Below are 22,512 nucleotides of genomic sequence, written 5' to 3'. Positions count from 1 at the left end.
GTTGGCGAGGATGCAGAGAATGGGGAACCCTCTTACACTGTTGTTGGGAATGCTAACTAGTGCAGCCAGTCTGGAAAACAGAATGGAGGTTCCTCAAAATTAATATTTTTAAATTAAATAGTTAAAAATAGAACAACCCTGTGACCCAGCAATTGCACTACTAGATATTTACCCAAAGGATACAAAAATGAAGATTTTAAGGGGTACCTGCACCCCTATGTTTATAGCAATGTTACGACCATAGCCGAACTACGGAGAGAGGCCAAATATCCATCAACTGATGAACGGATAAAGAAGATGAGGGGGTGTATTCACACACACACGATGCAGTATTACTCAGCCATCAAAAAGAATTGAAATCTTGCCGTTTGCAATGAGATGGATGAAGCTAGAGTATATTATGCTAAGCAAAGTAAGTCAGAGAAAGACAAATATGGTATGATTTCACTCGTAGAATTTAAGAAACAAAACAGATGAACATATGAAGGAGGAGAAAGAGGGAAGCAAACCATAAGAGACTTGTAACTATAGAGAACAACTGAGGGTTGATGGACTAAGGGAGGTGGGGGATGGGTTAAACGGGTGATGGGTTTTAAGAAGGGCACTTGTTAGGATGAGCACTGGGTGTTATATGTAAGTGATGAATCACTAAATTCTACTCCTGAAACCAGTATTACACTCTGCATAACTAGAATTTAAATAAAAATTTTAGGGGCGCCTGGGTGGCTCAGTCATTAAGCGTCTGCTTTCGGCTTGGGGTGTGATCCCAGGGTGCTGGGATTGAGCCCCATATCGGGCTCCCTGCTCTGCTTGGGAGCCTGCTTCTTCCTCTCCCACTCCCCCTGCTGGTGTTCCCTTTCTTTCTGGCTGTCTCTCTCTCTGTCAAATAAATAAAATCTTAAAAAAAAAAAAAAGAATTTAAATAAAAATTTTGAACACAAAAATAAAATTAAAATAAAATAAAATCATGTAGGTGATTGGGAAAAGAGCCAATGAGACAAAAGTGAAAATTTGTGTTTTCAGGGACCTGAGTGAAATATAGATGTATGTGAAAAATCAGGGCCAAATTTGCTAGCAGAGGAAGTCCAAGATAGTTGTCCTTTAATCACAGAGAAGTTATTAAAGGTGTCCATGAAGGTGACATTAAGAAACACTTGTTTTAAGAAGATTGCTATTTATAAGGTAGATTGCATAGAGAGAAAGAATAAAGACCTAGAGCCTAATTAAGAGGTGTTACAGGGTAAAGGTGAAGAGGTAAGCACTTAAAAGATATAGATCAGTAGGGACAGAAAGAAAGGGACAAATAGGATAACTAGGACAGTGTTTCCTGAGTGGCTGAATATGTGGATGGGTATAGGTGGGGGAGGAAAATGACTGTTAAAGGTTTGAGTTGAATAGAATTATGGTAAAATTGACTTTGATTTGGTCATCAAGTATTGATTATTTTTCTAGATATTTAGAGGTTATAAAGAGCAAGACAGTTACTGCCTTTCGGGACTAGTGGGAGAAATAGAGGTGCTTTTTTCAGAGGGGGATGAATGTGATTTTGTATATCTTTAATAGCAGGGTGTGGTTAGATTTTCCCTATACAAGTATTCTGTAAACTTGGGGTTTTAGAAGCAAAGCAGGAGAAGGGTGCCTGGGTGGCTCCGTCAGTTGAGCTTCCAGCTCTTGATTTCAGTTCAGGTCATGGTCTCGGGGACAAGAAATCGAGCCCTGGGTTGGACTCTATGCTCAGCGTGGAGTCTGCTTGGGATTCTCTCTTTCTCCCTCTCCTCCCGCTCGCACATCCTCTCTCTCTCAAAATAAATAAATCTTAAAAAAAAAAAAAAGCAAAGCAGGAAGACGACAAGGACTGGACATTAGGTTTGGAAGTCTTTGTCATAGACAGGAGAGGAGTTCTGAGTAATATGGTTTCACGGGAAAGGAGGGGGTAGTATAGGCCCTAAGCACATATAGGAGGAGGTTAGCTATGTTTGGTTCTTTTCACAACCTGTGAGTTGATAAAATTTGACTCCCTGCAGGTATAAGACTCATTTCAAATCATTTAAAAAAAAAAAAAAGGATTTGTATTTTTCCTTTTTGGTGTAAAATGAGATTTTTTTTTTCTTTAAGGTTTTATTTATTTATTTGACAGAGAGAGGAAGAGCACACAATAGGGGGAGCAGCAGAGGGAGAGGGAGAAGCAGGCTCTCCACTGAGCAGGGAGCCCAATGTGGGGCTCGATCCCAGGACTCTGGGATCATGACCTGAGCCGACGGCCAACACCTAACCGACTGAGCCACCCAGGAGCCCCGAGATTCTTATAGAAGGGCGCATTGGGAATTACTTTCCTTTTCTCAGTGGTTTTGTCTTGAGTCATATAAATTCTGTCTCTTTCTTGATAGGTGGTGTTTGTGTTTATGTTTAACATGAGGTTTCAATATATTTTTGCCTTTAAAAAAATTAACCTTTTGAACTTGGAAAGAACTTTCATAGACCTAATAATATCTCTTTCGGGAGACAGGGGTCTAAAGGTAATTTCCTTTGTCATTTTGTTCAGCAGTATGGACTCTTCCCCCTTTCAAAGTAGTATAGTAAAAAATTTTCTATCATTTCTTGCTTATTCAGCATATATTAAGTGTTCATTTGACTCAAAATATATATTAGCCAGTTATTGTAACCATGTATTTCTGGTATTGTAACCATGTATTTCTGGTATAATCTGAATGGAAAGCCTTTGTTTAACTCAAGATTGAATTGTAAGTGATTAGGGATGTAGGATGAAAATTGATTCTTGTTTTAAATATTCTGCCTATACTAAAGCAAATTCTTCCTAAGTTCACCTAACTAGCTGGTGCTTGTGTTTCTGGTAGGAAATTTTTCCTGGCATTTCTCCAGAAATTTACATGTTTTTCCAAATCTCAGGAGATACCACTCAAGAAATCAAGAAAATGTGGGGGAAGTGTTACAATTCTTCTGTGAGAATTAAAGCTTAACATTCAACATAGGCATTACTAGGTGAAGGAATCCACTGACTACACGTTAAAAGCAGGCACGGGAAACACTGACGTAGGAAGTATGTCCTGAGGACCAGATACAGAGTTTATAGAGGGGAACGGTCATGGTCTGAGCAGTCCGTCTTGGGTGTAGCTTATGCCCTGTCTGCTAATTGGTAGTCATCCTTGCAAACAAAATAAATATTAATATATTCACATACATAGTATACTCTATATAAACCCTAGGAAATAATACTTTTTTCCCCCCAAGAAATAAGTTTTCTAAGCAAAGTAAATCCTTAAGTTGGCAGTATGACACGTGCTCTGTGTTGTGTTAACTTTTCTGAAACTAAAGTTACTTTGTTACAGTACTAATAATGTTTGCTGGCTTTTTCTACTATTTGAATATTCACTATAGGCTACAGTTCTTTGTAAGTGCTTTAATGGAAGAAACGTAAAGAGAAGATGTGAATGTTGTGGGATACTGTGACATAGAATTAGAAGTTGATCTAAAATCAGAATTAATAAAAGCAGTATCTATTTCAGTGGTAAAACCAAATTCTGGACAATCAAGCAAAATGTCTTCATTATTAAAAAAAGAAATAAAGTTATCTGAAGCAAAATGAACCCTAACATCCAATCTGGAGGTGTTTTTGGAAATACTTTTAACAGTTGGACCAGTTGTTAGCAATGCAAAATGAAAGTTTTCTGTGTCTGGGATCCGGTTTATCAGGCCAACTAATGCTTTGTGTACTTTAAAATTTCATCGTTAAGAATAACTATTAAATGTTAAATATTTGTGTTTTAGTATTTTAAATGATTTTCATTTGGAATTTATTTTGTTTCAAGGTACCCTTTTAATGTTTTCCGTTATCAAATACCAGATAAAAACCATGCTTACGTTTTATTGAAATATGAATCTTGTCACAATATATTGATTCATGGTAATGATAAACCAAGTATTTATGTATTTATTATCATATCTTTTTGTAACAAATGTTAAAATGTTTAAAGGTTTTAGTGTAACCCTAATAATCATTACTGTTCATTATCATGATCATTCTTTTTTTTAAAATCATCTTTATTGAGGAATAATTCACATACCATATACAATTCATCCATGTGAAGTGTACGATTCATTGTGCTTTAGTATATTCACGGGGTTATGCAACCATCATCACAATCTAATTTTAGAACATTTCTGTCCCTCCTAAAGAAACCCCATACCCATTAACAGTCAAATCCCTATTCCCCCTAGTCCTCCTCCCAGCCCTAAGTAACCACTATCTACTTTCTGTCTCTATAAATTTGCTTACTCCAAACCTTTCATATAAATGTGGATTCATACAGTATGTGGTCTTTTGTGACTGGCTTCTTTCACTTAGTATGTTTTTGAGGTTCATTCATATTGTAGCATATATCATTAATTCATTTCCTGTTATTGCCACATAATATTCCATCGTATGTATATTCCACATTTTATTTACCTCTTCAACAGATGATGGGCATGTGGGTTCTCACGTTTGGGCTATTAAAAATGATGCTGCTATGAACATGCAGGTTAAGTTTTTCCATGAATGTATGCTTTCGCTTCTCTTGGTTATATACCAGGAATGGGTGTGCTGCATCGTATGCTCACCTTTTAAGGAACTGCCAAACTATTTTCCAAAGTGGCTGCACCATTTTACTTCCCTCCAGCAAAGCACACGTATCCGTTCCTCTGCATCCTCACCAGGACTTGTCTCCTTTTTTGATTAGCGATTTAGTGAATGTGAAGTGGCATCTCGTTGTGGTTTTGATTTTCATTTCCCTGACAGCTAATGATGTTGAGCCTATTTTCATATGCTTATTGGCTATTTGCATATCTTATGTGGAAAAATGTCCAATTTTAAATTGAGTTATACTAGACCCTTAGGGGATACCTAACTTGCAAATATTTTCTTCCATTCTGTGAATTGTCTTTTCACTTACTTGGTGATGTACTTTGAAGTACAAAAATTTTAATTTTGTTTAAGTCCCATTTATTTTTTTTCCCTTTGGTACTTGTACTTTTGGTGTCCTATCTTAAGAAATCATCCCCTAAGTCAGGGTCACAAAGATGTGACTTTATGTTTTCTTCTCTTACATTTAGGTCTGTGACTCATTTTGAGTTAATCATTGTTCAGTTTTGTAGTATTCTTTTTAAAAAACGTTAAAAAGGGTGTTATAAAAATATGAGAAAAGTGTTATGGCTTCAGGGAAGGATTCTGATAAATGTGCTTTGTCATTCCTGAATCCTGAAGATTAATATCTTTTGGGAATTTGGGAGCGTTAGCTGGTGCATAGCCTTCTGTGCATGGTAGTAAAGGCCTGTACGTAGTTCACTCTTTTGAACAGATGGTGGCAGCAGAGCTTTGATGAATGAAAATTCTCATTTTTCTCAACTTAGTATTTTATAATTATGAATCTTCTTAATTTTTTGACAGTAGACTGTTAAGCCCAAAGTTTAAATTTCCTTTTAAGATTAAAAACTATTTAAATTTAGGGGCGCCTGGGTGGCGCAGTCGTTAAGAGTCTGCCTTCGGCTCAGGGCGTGATCCCAGCGTTCTGGGATTGAGCCCCACATCAGGTTTCTCTGCTGGGAGCCTGCTTCTTCCTCTCCCACTCTGCCTGCTTGTGTTCCTTCTCTCACTAGATGTCTCTGTCAAATAAATAAAATCTTAAATAAATATATATATAATTAAAAAAATAAAAAATAAACTATTTAAATTTAGGGCTGGTTGTGTTTTTGGTCTTACTCAGGTTTTTAGTTTATGAAGCCAGTTTGTGAAATATGGACGTGATTTGCTAGCAGTCTCCAACCTTTAGGACACAGTTTTCTCATATTACTCTAATATGTTTTATCTACCTTTTTAAAAAATCTCACTTCTACCCCCATGATCTTTGTGTAGACATAAAGTAATAGAGTAACAGTCAAAATGTTGATGAACGCTAAAGCTATTCTCAGGCTTACTCCTGAAATACGTTGGTATACTTACGTTCTGATTTAGAAGACGGGTGTATGGAAGCTAGACACGTGGGTAATATTTTTTTCCTTCAATAATAAAACTGCTTTATATCAGCTCAAGATTGGGCCTGAGATTTCCTTTTTAGATCCGAATATTAAGCAGTAAAATTAGGTGATGCAGTTATTTCTTGACAGTTTTCAAGATAATAGAAATAGCAAACACATAGGGAACACTTAGTATTTGCTAGGTGCTGTACTAAATGCCTTGTATGCATTGTCTTCTTTTGTTCTTACAACAGCTCTAAGTGGTATCATTCTTGCCCTGAATTTTTCAGAGAAAGAGATGGGTTTTGAGAAGTTAAATAATTTGCCTAAAGTCACACTGTTAGATAGAGAAGTGTGTGGGTGTGTTCATAAGCAACTATATTGTACTAATTTGTGTGTGTGTAATTTTTATACAGGTGGTATCCTATGTGTATCACTCTGCAACTTATTTTTTAAATTCAACAGTCTGATTTGAAGATCTATAGCTTTTGCTACTATGTATAGATGCCTGATCAGTTTGTTTACCTCATGAATACATACTACTTTCTGTTTGGTTTAGCTGCTAAGAAACAGCTTGTCCTGGAATTTCACCTGATTTTAGCTTTACTTCACTTTTCCACTAGAGGGTGTACTAAGTGTTTGACTTAATTTTTTTTTTTTCTGTTACCAAAATTATAAATAGTAATGGAGTAATTTATTATTATTTCTTGTATAATCAGAGAAAACTTTTATTGCGTATAACTGGTGTAATAGTCTCCTTGTTTTATCTTTATACTGCAGGTTACTCATTTTTGGATCCTATGACAGAGAGGCAAATATTCATTGTACACTCGAGTTAAGCAGTGGTGTTTGGGAAGAAAAACAAAGGAGTTCTATTAAGACGGTACAGTGGATTTTCCATCTTTATAAAGTTTGTGTTCTATAAGCATACCTTTAATAATGTTTCTGTATTTATAGAGTTATTTTTGGTCATGTACAAATCATTGTGAACAGCTCTTATTTGTCTTGTTGTGGTACAACAGTAATACAGATCACTAGCTTGTATTAGAAACCTTGTCTAATTTTCCTTCTAGAACTTCAAAATTATTTCACAGGGATGGAATTAGAAAGAAATAATTCTAAACACCTTAGAAAGCGAGTAACTTTAGAGCATGCTTTCATTCAGTAGATGTCTTATGAGTGCTTACTTTGTCCTAGATGCTGTGTTAGATTCAGGAAACCGTGCAAAACAAGAAAAGACCCTGTTTTTGTTGTGCTAGCATGGGGTAGAGGTTTGGCATGAGGGTTAGAAGAGGAGAGAATTGAAATACATGTTATAGGATGGAGGTAGAAAATGACAGTAAATGGGTAAACCAGAGAAGTAAACTAGGTAATTTCCAGAGATTGACAGATACCGTGAAGAAAATAGGATTATGATAGAGCAGATTCTTCAGATCTGATGATAATAGGGAAAACCTCTGAAGAGATGACACTGGAGCAAGATGCCCCAGTTAGAATTTCAGATAAACAGTGAAAAAAAAAGTTTTTGTTAGGAGTATTTACCCAGTTTTTATATGCTAAGTCTGATGACCCTACACTGGAGACAAGGCCTGAATCCTGAAAAGGAGCAAGCCACCTGGAGAGTCTGGGGAAGTGAGGGAGTGGAAGGCATTTCTAGCAAAGGGAGCAGCAGGTGTGTGAGGGCAGTGAGTTTGAGGAACAAAAAGAAGGCTAGTACAGCTAGAGCGTGGTATGAAAGCTAGCAAGTCATGCTTAATCTTTTAAGGGGTTTGAATTTCATTATTTGTGGTGGTAGAGTTTTAAGATTACAAGTGACATGATCTTGTGTACATTTTGCACAAAATGTTCTGCTTGTGTAGACAAAGGATGTAGGAGGACAAGAGTAAACCTAGAGAGAGGTGGGTTAGGAGGCATTTAGGGGGAGTGTTGGTTACTGTAACTAGGTGGTATCTGAGAAAATAGAAAAGAAGAGAATGGATTTGGGCTATATACTTTTGGTGTATGAAGAACTTAGAGTTCTGGTTTCTTTTTTTTTAGTTTATTTTTTCTTTTTAATTTAATGGTTTCTTTTTTTTTTTTTTTTAAGATTTTATTTATTAGAGAGAGAGCCAGCGAGAGAGGGAACACAAGCAGGGGGAGTGGGAGAGGAAGAAGCAGGCTCCCAGCGGAGGAGCCCGATGCGGGGCTCAATCCCAGAATGCCGGGACCACGCCCTGAGCTGAAGGCAGCTGCTTAACGGGACTGAGCCACCCAGGCGTCCCTAATGGTTTTTTTTTTGATTTAAAAAAAAAAAAAAAAAAAGACTATTACCTAAATTGCAAGACTGAACAAATATAAAGGCTTTTAAAATATATTAAATGCTAGAATTAAACAAAAATAGTGCTTTGCTCTCAACATGATTTAATTGGACTTGGATTCTTTGGGTTCTTAAATGAGGGAAAATTGTCGCTAGTTATTGGTTAATTTGTTTCCAAACCGAGTTGGTAGTTCTGAATATTCTGAATAACAGTTTTAATAGCAATTATTATGTGTTTCTTGTGTTTTGCATAAATCTAGTAGTCTATTAAAGATTTAGAGCATTTATCAAAATTGTTTACAGAATGTCTATATTAAGCCCATGAAGTTTCACAATGGAAACAGAATTCCAGAATTTTATGGCTGAAGTGGGGACGGGAGTGGGGGGGGGCAGTCTATGTCCTAAAGGAACCATATCCCTTTTTTTAGACAATTTATTTCATTTATCAAGTATATACTGATATATTATGGGTTTGGTAGTAATAAAATTCCAAGAGTGCATCCTGGAACCTCCAAACCTCGCTGGAGTTACTTTTTAGTCTTTCAAAAGTTAAGATCCATTTAGCACGTCAGTAGTTTTTTTGCAGGAATAAATTATAGTTGTATTCTTTAAAGATGTACTTAATAACTTAGATATTTAGTTGTTTCTATTACATTTAATTTTGGGCAGCAATATAGCCAGTCCTGTGGTTATTATTTGTAGCTGATATTTAGGAAAACTATTTCTCTGTTACGTCTTCATTACGGTGAATGGGTTTCTCTGAACTATGCTACCTAGCTGTTTTATAGTAGTGATGATGTGCATTTGGTATTTCTAGAATAACCTGTTATTCTTTGTAGCATTTTAAAAAATAGTCACAACTCTCAATTTTTAAAATAGGCCTGTAAGTATATCTTCATGCTCTTGGAGAACATGGCCTTTTTTTTTTTTTTTATCAGACCACATATGTTTTATTTTTCTGAACTCCGAATTATCTGAAGGTAGAATCACATTTCTAGCATATATACAATAGAATGTGTACTTACGTGGGATTTCTTCAGTCCCCATATTTTGAGGAGGTTCTGGAATATCTAGGTTTAGGTATATATGTCAGATTCAGTTGTGTTCTAAATATCTGAGGTTATCTGTAATTCTGGTTGATTATTAACATATAACATTATTTGTTTCAGGAGTATAGGTCTGTGATTCATCAATTTTTTTTTACTTTTTTAATGGTAATGTGGTATTCCTTGGATGTTCCTTTGACCTTAAATTATTTCTAAATTACATAATTTCTTTATGTAATAACTGTTGTGAATATCCTTACATAAAAATTGAGTAGTATGAAATTCCTTTGGAATAAATAGGATAATTTTGAACAGGGTGGGAAAATAGGAGTAAACTAAAAAGGGAGGACGGGCCACAGAGTTTGAATTTATGAAAGTAGTAGAGAGCTATTAAAGATTTTGAGCACAGGAATGACGTCAAAATAGTGGTTTTTAGGAAAGTCTCCCATTTCTTTGGTGGTTGTTCATACCTCATCTTTCTTTTAAGTTATGTCTCAATTTGAAGCAACTCCTCGGAGGAATAAAAGAACCAGTTTGTTCTGAATTACATGAATACATGAAAAAACATTATTGTTTTATCCAGGTATGAAATGGTCATAACTTGCCATTGCTAATGGCAGTTTCAGTTTCCCTTATTATATTTGCAAAAATATGAGATTAGACAGCTTTAATATTTTACAGAAAAGGTTAGTAAGACTTTAATCTTGAGTTACAATTTTAGGTCTTCACATATGTCATCAGTAGTTGTGGAGAAAGAATTCTAGGTTACTAATTACATCTGGTGTCAAAAATGTCAGCAGCAGTTAAGTGTCTCCAGGCATTAAATTACATATGTCTGAATTTAATAACTCCAGGGAGAAGAATCCATTGTGTTCTTTAGGACTACACAAAAGATTGGAGACTAGGATTTGATCATTTGAAATATATTGCAAATTGGGATAGAAAAAAATCATTAAAAAATAAGTATGTGAAGGTATTTGATGAGTTTAGAAGCTATCTTTGTATAAAAACAGTTTTCAGGCTTAAATTAGTTTTTTAAATATTGAAATTTATTCAGTGAAGAGAGCCACTATTTTCAGTGAATATGTAGAATGAAACTTAATTCTTTCCATATTTTAAATGTGCCTTTGAGTCTTTAAATCATTATAATGTACCTTATCATGTTGCTGATATGGAAGATCATTAATAATAACAATAGATGAAAAGCTTTAGGGGGCTCTTGGGTGGCTCAGTCATTAATTTTAGGCTCAGGTCATGATCCCAGGGTCCTCTGATCAAGCCCCACATCCGGCTCCCTGCTCAGCAGGGAATCTGCTTCTCCCTCTCCCTCTGTCCCTCCCCCTCTGCTTGTGCTCTGTCTCTCAGTTTCTCTCTTTCTCAGATAAGTAAATAAAATCTTAAAAAACAAAAAAAGAAAAGCTTTAGATCTGTAGTGTTTGCACAAGTGTTGGGAGGTAGAAATAGAACAGTCCTAATGCATTATTCCCTGGAAGTATTAGCAAAATCAAATGAATAGTGGTTTAAGCAAGAAAAAGCCTTGCCTTGTATGAGAACTGTGGGTTAGTATGGCAGCTCAGTGATACTCTAAGCACAGAGCCTTGGCTCTTAACTGGCTTCTCCTCCATCATCCTTAGTGTGGGATTTTTATCCTCATGGCTGCAAGATGTCTAGTGCACTCCTGGGTATCCACCTTTCAAGAAAAAGAGTGAGGTCAGGGCACCTGCGTGGCTCTGTCGGTTAAGTGTCTGCCTTTGACTCAGGTCATGATCCCGGGGTCCTGGGATCGAGCCCCAAGCAGGGAGTCTGCTTCTCCCATCCCCTCTGCTCCTCCCCTCTCCTGCTGTCTCTCTCTCTCTCAAATAAATAAATAAAATCTTAAAAAAAAAAAAAAAAGATGAGGGCTAGAGCATGCCAAAGATGCATGTCACCCAGGTTTTGTCCTTTTTAAATGCTTTCCTGGAAGCTCCTCCCACGGATTTCCACTTGTGTCTCATTGGCTAGAACTGAGTCACTTGGTGTCCCCAGCAGCAAGGAACTGTGGAGAATCATTTTAGTTTTTCAGCCTTTGTAGAGCAGAAGGCACGGTTGAAGCATTATGAATGCATTTTAGGTGCCCAGCCCAAAGTCTTACATTAAGAAAATATCCAAATCTGTCTGAGGACTCATTTTTAAGGGAATTTTTCTTATATTGGGATATAAGTGAGTAATTGAAAAGAATATGGATTTCTTCCTGTTTTGAAATGGACAAGTAAATAGAAAGGAATATTCTGGGTCCCTGAATGTACAGTAGATGGGCAGAAGAGAGATACTGGAACAGTCGTGTGTTCAGTATAAATAGAAGCGCTTCATGTCTTATGGAGCTCAGTATGCAGGTTCCCAAGGGAACTGTGGGTAAAGGCATTGGGAGATGTCATGATATTTCAGATCTGCCTGAAAAGTAAGAAGTAATAAACCCCTGAAGAGCGTTCAGCTGACATTTGGGGAGAATCCATAAATGATAATTTGGAACTCTTAATCAGAATGAGTATATTCCTATCAGAGGGTTATATGGTGTCAACTGGCAGCTTATAATTGGCAGCTTATAATTGGCAGCATGATAGGGTCAGCCATACCGCAGATCATGAAGTCAGAAGAATTCACCTCCTGGATTCTATACTTAACTCTGTTTTGACCTGAGTGGTACTTTTCCTTCTCCCACTGCTACTTCCCAATCAAAAGCCTCATTTTTTTTTTAAAGGATCTGATTCTGAAAGATAAATTATATCAGGCTCCCTCAATTTTCTTTTTAAACGTACCCTTACAATTAAAGAGGAATTTATTTTCAAAGAACTATAAGTATAAGAGAGGCATGGGAACCAAGTATGTAACATGAATCTATGAAATACTTTGCCCATATGCAAAGAGCCAAAGCCTTTTGCCTATAGGATCTGTACTTGTTCCATTAAATCCCACTACTCTAACAAAGATGGACTGAGTGGTATTCTAATAATTAGAAGACAGTTTGGGAGTGGTGGTAGTGGAATCAGTGTAGATTAGAGGCAAAGAGAGCTCTGAAACTGTAGGGAGATGGGATCTGGATGGAAGGACGACCTTCATAATAAGGTGAGCCCAGTGAGTCTCCCTATACTTTCAGAGTAAAGGTTGGGGAACTGAATCCAGGAAACACTTGATAGAGGGCACATAATCAGTTGGAAGAAAGTACAATATATAGGGAACTCATTCCCTGTCTGATCTGATATTACAGTGCTAAACAAGCATATAGAAGAAATGGGAACAGTAAGTGCATTTCAACTTGCAGAAAGTTTTTGATGAAGAACCATACCAAAGATTCCTAAATCATTTCTTTAGCAGGAGACTATTTCGTTACAGATAGAGCTGCCTTAAGGATAAAGATGACCAGGTATAATATCCTGAATGAGTCTAGGACTTTGATCAGTTTTCACAAATGATCTGAAACCGCACAGTCCAATAGAAATAAAATGTACACCATTTAGGTGATTTTAAATTTTCTTGTAGTCACATTTTAAAAAGTAAAAATAAATAAGTGAACTTAATTTTAGTAATGTTTTATTTGACCCATATACCCAAAACATTATTTCAGCATGTGATCAACATAAAAAATGAGGGTTTTTTCCTTTTAAAGTCTTTGAAATCTGGTGCGTATTTTACAATTATAACACATCACAATTCGTCCTAACTACATTTCAAGTGCTTAGCAACCATGTGTGGCTAGTAGCTACTATACTGGACAGCACAGAGCAAAAAGAAGGATGTACAATATAATATTCAGATTTGCACATGGCATGAAACTTTTCTAAGATGCTCTAAGAGGAACAAAATGAGGAAAAAGCTCTTAGCACAATTACTTAAGAATTCAAAACTATGCTTAAAATATATGAGATCTAGGATCCTTGAAGAAATAAATATGTCTTTGTGCCTCCAAGCAAGAAATTTCCGCTTTTCATGAGAGTGGTGTCACAAAATGAATACACTTATTTTAAAACCATGAAATTCTCACAGAATTATTTATACATTTCTGGTTTCTTTTTTTATTTATTTATTTTAATATTTTAAAGTTTTTAATTTTAGTTCCAGTGTAGGTTTTATACAGGTGTTTCAGGTGTACAATGTAGTGATTCAACACTTCCATATATCACCTGGCGCTCATCATGACAAGTGCCCTCCTTAATCCCCATCTCCTATTTCCCCCATCCCTCCACCCACCTCCCTTCTAGTAGCCATCAGTTTGTCCTCTGTAGTGAAGAGTATGCTTCTTGGGTTGTCTCTCTCTCTTTTCCTTTCTTAAATTCCACATATGAGTGAAATCATATGATGTTTGTCTTTCTCTGATTGACTGACTTTGCTTATACTCTCTAGCTCCATCCACAGTGTTGCAAATGGCAAGATTTCATTCCTTTTATGGCTGAATAATATTCCAGTGTATATTTATACCACATCTTCTTTATCCATTTGTCTGTTGATGGATACTTGTGTTGCTTCTATAATTTGGCTATTGTAAATAATTCTGCAATAAATATAGGATTGCATATATCTTTTTGAATTAGTGCTTTTGTATTCTTTGAATAAATGCCCAGTAGTGTGATTACTAGATTGTAGGGTAGTTCTCTTTTTAATTTTTTGAGGAACCTCCATACTCTTTTCCATAGTGGCTGCACCGTTTGCATTCCCACTAGCAGTGCATAAGGATTCCTTTCTCTCCACATCCTTGCCAACACTTGTTGTTTCTTGTGTTTTTTATTTTAGCCATTCTGACAGGTATGAGGTGATATCTCATTGTAGTTTTGATTTCTGGTTTCTATAATACAAGAAATTTATGAGAGCTAGATAACATGGAGAGAAAGAAGTAAAATTAATATGGCAGTGAGATAGCCATATATAGATAAATGAATGGGGAAAAGTTAGTGATCCTCAGCTGAAAATACAAAGGTGGGTGAATGATTAATGGAAGCATATAAACACAAAAAGTAAACAGTAGGATGATCAAATATACTGAGCAAGGAACCAGATCTACATCTTCAGGGCAATGAAGATAAATCTTATGTCTCTGATGGTTAATGATCAGATCATATAAATGCTTAAAGATACTTAAAAGGTCTGACAATTCTGCACACTACATACTTGCTGGTAGACTTCATAGGGAGACAAATATGCTATGTGTACTGCACCTAGTAGACACCCTGTTATGTTCCAGTCGTTCAGTCAATGTCCTAGGAGGGTGAGGGGAGGATAAGTGATCATTTTGAAATACAAATCTGGTCCTTCACTTGCCTCCTTAAATTTCTCAATAGTTTTGTGACTTCCTAGAATGAGGACAAATTCTTTGATGTGCCCCACAAAGCACTCCCTGACCTGCCCTTTATTTCTACAGTGTTCTCTTCTACCCTCCTGTTCGGCTTTAGCTATGCTGAGCATCTTTTACTCCTTCACACTTGCCACACTCTGTCTTACACAGCTTTTGAACATGTGCACCCTTCACCTACCTCCTTTTTCCACGTGCATACCTGTACCTATCCCCATTCTTCAGATCTCTGTGGCAACCCTTAGCTTGTTCACCCTTAGATACATTATTGGGCCTGACCCCCACACCATGTCATTACAGGGCTGACCTCTGCTGTCAATTTTTCCAGGGCTTTAGTATCAGTCGACTCAGCTGGGTCAAGTTCTGATGGGAAATAGAAGTGGACTGGGGAAGCCAGGGTATTCTTCCTTTTACCCCTCTTCCTTGGACAACAAACACGTTGGCAGCTGCTATCTTTCCTCCAGGGCTCCATGCTTCTAGGACAGGCCCACTGTGGTTCCTGCTTATGCTGGGTGCTCTAGCTCCTGGCCTGTACTAAAACCAATTCCTCCCTCTGTTCTTCCAGCCTAAGGTTGGTAGTGACTTGTGACTTGTTAGTATCTAAGTCACTTCACTGTCTCCTGTTTGGTTTTCAGTTCTATGATTGAGTAGCCATTCTGCTGTTTGGAAGTACCTCTGTTTCAAATACTAAGGTGTTTTCTGTTTCCTTATCAGACCCTGGCTTATACATCAACCAGTCATCATTATTCTAGAAAACTTTGCCTAGTGAGCATAAGACATCTTGGGAATATTTTTTTAAAGATATTTATTTATTTATTTATTTATTTATTTATTTGAGAGAGAGCGAGTGAGCGCACAAGCAGGGGGAGGGGCAGAGGGAAAGGGAGAAGCAGACTCCCTGCCAAGCAGGGAGCTTGATGTGGAACTCAATCTCAGGACCCTGGAATCATGACCTGAGTTGACGGCAGACACTTAACCAACTGATCCACCCAGGCAACCTGGGAATATTTCTCATAGTTGGGAATTCATACTTATATTTCTATGATAATTTGATTGGTGTTATCTTCACCAGTGTCTTTCTTTACCACAGACACTATGATTGTTTTGCTTATAGCACTTCACATTTAGTGGGTATTCAGTAAATGTTTCTGGGAATACCGAAGATGACTGACTAGCCATGAGCCTCCATTTACCCTCAGCCTTTTTTCTTCTAGACATCTAGGTTTCAGCATGACTTAGTCACAAAATGAGATTTACTACTCATTATTTGTTCTGTTAAAAGCCTAGTTTTAATACATTTTTTTAAGATTTTATATATATGTTTGTCAGAGAACACAACCAGGGGGAGTGGCAGGCAGAGGGAGAAGGCTCCCCCCTGAGCAAGGAGCCCGATGAGGGACTCAGTCCTAGAACCCTGGGTTCATGACCTGAGCCGAAGGCAGATGCTTAACCAACTGAGCCACCCAGCCATCCCAAAAGCCTGGTTATTACAGTGAGGATTTTAGCTTACAAATATGGTACATAATGGTATTATTAAAAACATTAAAAGAACTTCTTACTCTATGTGTATAGTTCAGTGTAGCCTAAATAAAATAACTGTGATCCAGAATTTTACTTGTCTTACTTCCCTTTTGTTTTGGAGAATTTTAGAAGTTTTGCTGAATGATAGCCATCCAGATCTGTCCACAGTTTGTTGAATATACATACAAAGAGTCAAAAAAGTGTTCCCTAAAGAACTGTGATTTCAAGTAAAAACATCTGAGACAGACAAATTCATAAATACATTAGGCTAGATGCTTCAGAGTTGGCATTTTGGTGTGTTTGCTTAAGGCCAGATGCCTTGCAGATAGCATTTTGGTGTTCCTCTTTAACCATTTGCCATTTACAGTCTTAATCTTATCAAAAGGAAGAAAAAGATTAGAGCAAATAAAGCTTTTTTGAAAATGCCAGTTTTTATGAAAACTCTGGTTTAATTCAATTTGATAATATTTGTGAATACAGTAGGGACTCAGTGGAATTTTAACCATATGTAATGTTCTATAATTTGGCTTCTTAAATAAACTAAATGCCTTTTAAGCTTTAGTAGTAAATCCTGCGCAGCATTTCTACTCTTAAAGTTCATCTTGGTTAAAGATGAGGGATGCAGTTCTCTGTTTCATAGTTTCTTAGTGTGTTTAATATGATTGTGAAATATTGTGAAAAGAGTAGGAACTTAGGTTAAAATATAGAAACATCAACTCTCCAGGCCATGTAAGGCATTCTGTGAATATGAAGAAGCTGAGGGGCACCTGGATGGCTCAGTAGGTTAAGTGTCTGCCTTCAGCTCAGGTCGTAATCTCAGGGTCCTGAGATCATCGGGCTTCCTGCTCAGTGGGGAGCCTGCTTCTCCCTCCCTTTCTGCCCCCCCCCCCGCTTGTCCTCTCTCTCTTTCTCTGTCAAATAAGTAAATAAAATAAAAAATAAAATTAAAAAAGCTCAATATGAGATATAAGCAGTGAGAATATGGTCTTTCAAGGAAGATAAGCAGTGCGGAAGTGAGATCAACAGTATGGTGGGCATCAGTATTACAGTTAGCATTTGAATGCTCTAGGAGAGTTTCAGAACAAAATACTATGGAGGGGAGATAGCATTCTTCTAGGAAAACCAAGAAAGAATACGAGGTGACATTTGAGCCAAGCGTTGCAGTTGTATGTAGTATTTTGAGATGGTAGGGAGGGCATTTCAAGGTAGAGGACATGAGGTAAAACCAAATAAAGAATGAGAGTGTTTGAGTACGTTTAGGATATGTGTTGTCCAGGTTGACTAAAGAATATGACAGGGTAGGAAGATTATACAAAACAACAATAAAAAGGTTGGACTGTATTGCAGAAGTGCTTTAAATACCAGACTAAGAACTTTGTTACTCTCCAAGAGAGTAGGAATTACAGAAACTTTTAGAATGAAAGTGATCTCATCAGAACCTTGCTTTAAGGCAAACTTGGCTCTGAATTTGAGTCTTAGCTAGGTCACTTATTGGCAGCATGATCTTAGTCAACGTCCTCAAATCCATCTCCACAAGCACTTTATTCCTCTGTTAAATGGGACTAATAGTGCTTCACTTGGATGTAGGAGGGATAAATGAAATTTCTATATTAAAATGTCTAGTTCAATACCTGGCATACAGTATGTAGTAATTAATGACTTTACTAAATCTCACAGCAAATGGATAAAGCAAGGATGATTTGACAGGGGAAGGATGTGAAATAGTAGAGGGACAATGAAAGTCTGAACCAGAATGGTGTCAATGAAGGTGGAAAAGAGAATCAATATGGCTTGGATACCACTGGAAATGTGGGGTTTGGGGAGAGAGAATGGAAGCCAGAAGGACTGGAGGAAGAGGAGAAAGAAGATCTCATTCCGGGCATGTTGGGTTTGAAGTACAGTGATTATCAAAGGTTGATCTAGAGATGGAATTTTGTTCATGTGCTGCTTTGATCTGCTGTTTTTTGTTTTTATACTTTTGATGCTGTCATTTAAGGTCTTGACATCTAGTAAGTTGAACACTTTAGTTGGGGTTACATGTTCTGTTTTTAGGTCTCTTTTTTCAAATAGGTTAAAGAGAAGCAGAATGGTTTCACAAAAAAGTAGTAAGAATCTAAATATTTTTTTAAAGAGTTTTTGGGGTGCCTGGGTGGCTCAGTTGGTTAAGCGACTGCCTTCGGCTCAGGTCATGATCCTGGAGTCCCATGATCGAGTCCCACATCGGGCTCCCTGCTCAGCAGGGAGTCGGCTTCTCCCTCTGACCCTCTCCCTTGCATGCTTTCTCTCTCTCTCAAATAAATAAATAAAATCTTACTTTAAAAAAAGGCTTTTGAAAACAAGTTAAGGTAATATTAATAAAACTTAAACATGTTTTTGAATTCTGTTCCTCAGGACGCTCCAGTTGACTGTGGTCCGAGTAGTACTCATTCACTCAGTCCATACTTTGTCATGAACTAAAGCATCCTATTTGAGGCACAGTAGCACTTCCCCACAGAAACCCGCTTAGCCAAATCATTTCCCGAGTCATACCCTCGGATGCAGGTTGCAGAACTAGGAAATAAACAATGAGAAAAGAGTTGGGTGTTTCCAGAGATCCTGCAGTCACATACCCCTCCCTGCCCATATGCGGTCAGTCTCAGACGTTAGGAGCAGTAACAAGATCTGAGCACTTTCTTGTGCCAGTCATGATGGTAAGACCCTGTATGCAGCAACCATTTAATTCTCTTAGCAGCCCCATGAGAATAGGCACGCTTGTCATCTCCATTTTATATAGGAGGAAACTGAGACACACAGAAAGTAACTCACCCAGATCCCCCAGTTAGCTAGTGGTGAAGACAGTCTGCACACCCAGGAACTGCGACTCCAGACCTGGTGCTTGTAATTACTGTACCATCCCAGTGGTGTGTTCAGATCTGGGCTCTTTGACTTTAGTTCTGTGCCTGTCAAACAAGTTATTTCCTAGTCTCTAAAATAGAGATAATAGTAACAGTACAAGGGTTAAATATCTGTGAAACACTTGGCACAGTATCCAGCCCGTAATAACTATAATAGTAACTATTATCAAACTTAGCCTAAATACCACCTCCTTTGCTCCTGTGTTTTTAGTGCTGACATTTTATATATCCTTTTAAATCCTTCCTATAACAAGGTGAGAAGGACAGGGGAGTAGCTTCTTCAGTCATGGGATAGTGTTTTTTGTTTGTTTTTTAAGACTTACAGGCCAAATAGTGACTTTTAAGAACATCAGCAAGTTTAAAAACAAGTTTAATAAGGGCTCTTATAAGAAGGATGGAGATCAGCCAGCTGCTGCCCATCTCAAGTGAGGATAAAACATGGACAAGCATTTAAATTTCAGGAAGGTTTAAGATAAATTAAGAACTTCATAGGAATAGGGGCGCCTGGGTGGTGCAGTCGTTAAGCGTCTGCCTTTGGCTCAGGGCGTGACCCCAGCATTCCGGGATCAAGTCCCACATCGGGCTCCTCCGCTGGGAGCCTGCTTCTTCCTCTCCCACTCCCCCTGCTTGTGTTCCCTCTCTCGCTGGCTGTCTCTCTCTGTCAAATAAATAAATAAAATCTTTAAAAAAAAAAAAAAAACTTCATAGGAATAAAGTGTTAATGTTGTAGCATAGAAGAAAGCCTAGATATCTGTTATTAATTGCATAGTTTTAGAACATTTAGGAAGTAGTAGCATATGGGACTAACCTGAGATCTCTAACACTGACTTTTGCATTTTACTGTAAATGTGAAGTTCTATCATTTACTAATTGAAGTTACTTTCAGATGAATAGAATAAAAGTAAAACTAGGTTGAAGGTTGTGTTCGTATCTTCCATTGGGCAAGGGCAAAAGGCAGCAACGACCACACTTAACTTCTATGTCCTGTTAAACAGTCAGTCTTTTCTAATATTTCCATAAGGTGCTGTGTATTTCTCCACATAAATATTGAACACGACCTGTTCAAAGTGAGTTTAGGACAGCTGTGTTTCTCATTTGTAAGCATGTTAATTTACATTGATATTGAATCATACTAGACAAATAAGTGGTTATATTTGAAAGCTGCTTATATATAAACAGTATGCTCTATACTGGAAAAGATAAGAATGTTTTATTAATCACTGTAAATAAGACTACTCTGGGTAACTCATATTTCTTTAAAGGTTATCAGGTGACTTGTAGAGTATGGACAGATGGCTCACTTTCTAAATGAATGATGTGTGAATTATCTTTTGTAAATTGATCAACACTGAGAATGTTGTTAGAAGTCTAAGTGGGAAGCCACTGAGCATAAGGAAGCATAGGTATTATGAAGCAGAATTTTAATTTCTGAGTGATACACTCATGTGAAATTTGAGCAAATGCATACTTAACAATAAAATCAGCAGGTCCTGTAAGATAAAAGCGATGTGTGTAGGGGTGCCTGGGTGGCACAGCGGTTAAGCGTCTGCCTTTGGCTCAGGGCATGATCCCGGCGTTCTGGGATCGAGCCCCACATCCAGGCTCCTCCGCTATGAGCCTGCTTCTTCCTCTCCCACTCCCCCTGCTTGTGTTCCCTCTCTCGCTGGCTGTCTCTATCTCTGTCGAATAAATGAATAAAATCTTTAAAAAAAAAAAAAGCGATGTGTGTAGAAATTGGTATGAGCTGTATTTTTTGCCCATATTAAAAAAAAAAAATCAGGGGCGCCTGGGTGGCACAGCGGTTGAGCGTCTGCCTTCGGCTCAGGGCGTGATCCCGGCGTTATGGGATCGAGCCACATCAGGCTCTTCTGTTATGAGCCTGCTTCTTCCTCTCCCGCTCCCCCTGCTTGTGTTCCCTCTCTCGCTGGCTGTCTCTATCTCTGTCCGATAAATAAAAAATAAAATCTTTAAAAAAAAAAAAAAATCAGAGGGGCGCCTGGGTGGCATAGCAGTTAAGCGTCTGCCTTCGGCTCAGGGCGTGATCCCGGCGTTATGGGATCAAGCCCCACATCAGGCTCCTCCACTATGAGCCTGCTTCTTCCTCTCCCACTCCCCCTGCTTGTGTTTCCTTTCTCGCTGGCTGTCTCTATCTCTGTTGAATAAATGAATAAAATCTTTAAATAAAAAAAAATCAGAAAGCTATAAAGAAAACTGTGAAAGCCAACCATAATCCCACTACCCAGGGAGACCACTGTTAACTTTTTAGAAGAACTTCATAAACACAATCATATACACAGTGTATATGATTAGCAGGTTTTGTTTTATGTTTCCTTATAAGTGAGATTGTGTCTTTTATAACCTGCCTTTTTTCCTACTTAACAATATACTGAAGGCCTATTTTTATTTCCATATGCATGTGTTACTGTTTTTATTTCTGCCTGATACTCCATGTGTGCCGTAATTTATTTAACCAGTCACTTATTAATGAACATGTAGACTTTCCCGTTTTTTGATGTTGTAAAGAAATCTGTAATGTCAGTGTGAATGTATTCTTGCACATCCATTGTTTAAGTCATGGTTTGGCATACTTTTTCTATAAAAAGCCAGACAGTAAATATTTTAGGCTTTACAAGTAGGATAGTCATAGTCACAACTACCAGCTCTGCTATTCTAACTCTAAAACAGCTAAAGACAGTACATAAACAAATGAGTGTGGCTGTTTTCCAGTAAAACTTCTTTGAAAAACAGTCCACAGGTTACAGTTTGTTGACCCTTGATCCAAATGATTCTTTGGTCAGAGACTGTGCAAAAGTAAAAGGCTATTGGTACATATTTCACAGTTGCATTCCAGCTAGAATATGGTCTGTAGATTGTATCAATGTTAATTTTCTGACTTTGATAATTGTACTGTGGTTATAAGAAAATGTCCTTGTTAGGAAACACACTCAAATATTTAGGGTTAAAGGAGGCATTATGTCTGCAACTTATTTTCAGATGGTTCAGAAAAAATTAGAGACCCAAATGTGGCAAAATGTTTACAGTTGGGAAGTCTGGATTCAGGATAAAATGGCAATCTTTTGTACTATCTTTGTATCTTTTCCATAAGTTTGAAATTATTTCAAGATAAAAAAAAAAAAGGAGGGGGCACCTGGGTGGCTCCGTCGTTAAGCGTCTGCCTTCGGCTCAGGGCGTAATCCCAGGATCCTGGGATCAAGCCCCACGTCGGGCTCCCTGCTCTGCTGGGAAGCCTGCTTCTTCCTCTCCCACTCCCCCTGCTTGTGTTCCCCTTCTCACTGGCTGTCTCTCTCTCTGTCAAATAAATAAAATCTTTAAAAAAATAAGTTAAAAAACAAAACAAAACAGATAATCTGTCTATAGGACTCTTGAATACTTCCTTAGTAAGATGTAAGTCCCCCTACCAAAGTA

General features: G+C 37.6%; 1 protein-coding gene across 1 annotated transcript in view; it reads left to right on the top strand.

The window, feature by feature from the left end:
• The window catches only part of PDZD8 (PDZ domain containing 8), an 82,826-nt gene that overhangs the window by 36,563 nt on the left and 23,751 nt on the right, over positions 1–22,512 (top strand). Inside the window, 1 exon segment of the mRNA XM_034663339.1 lies at positions 6,790–6,892. Within this exon segment, the coding sequence (XP_034519230.1) occupies positions 6,790–6,892 (103 nt within the window).

Source organism: Ailuropoda melanoleuca, chromosome 6, assembly GCF_002007445.2.
Source record: "Ailuropoda melanoleuca isolate Jingjing chromosome 6, ASM200744v2, whole genome shotgun sequence".
Classification (NCBI taxonomy): domain Eukaryota; kingdom Metazoa; phylum Chordata; class Mammalia; order Carnivora; family Ursidae; genus Ailuropoda; species Ailuropoda melanoleuca.
This window is presented reverse-complemented; position numbering and strand designations above follow the sequence as displayed.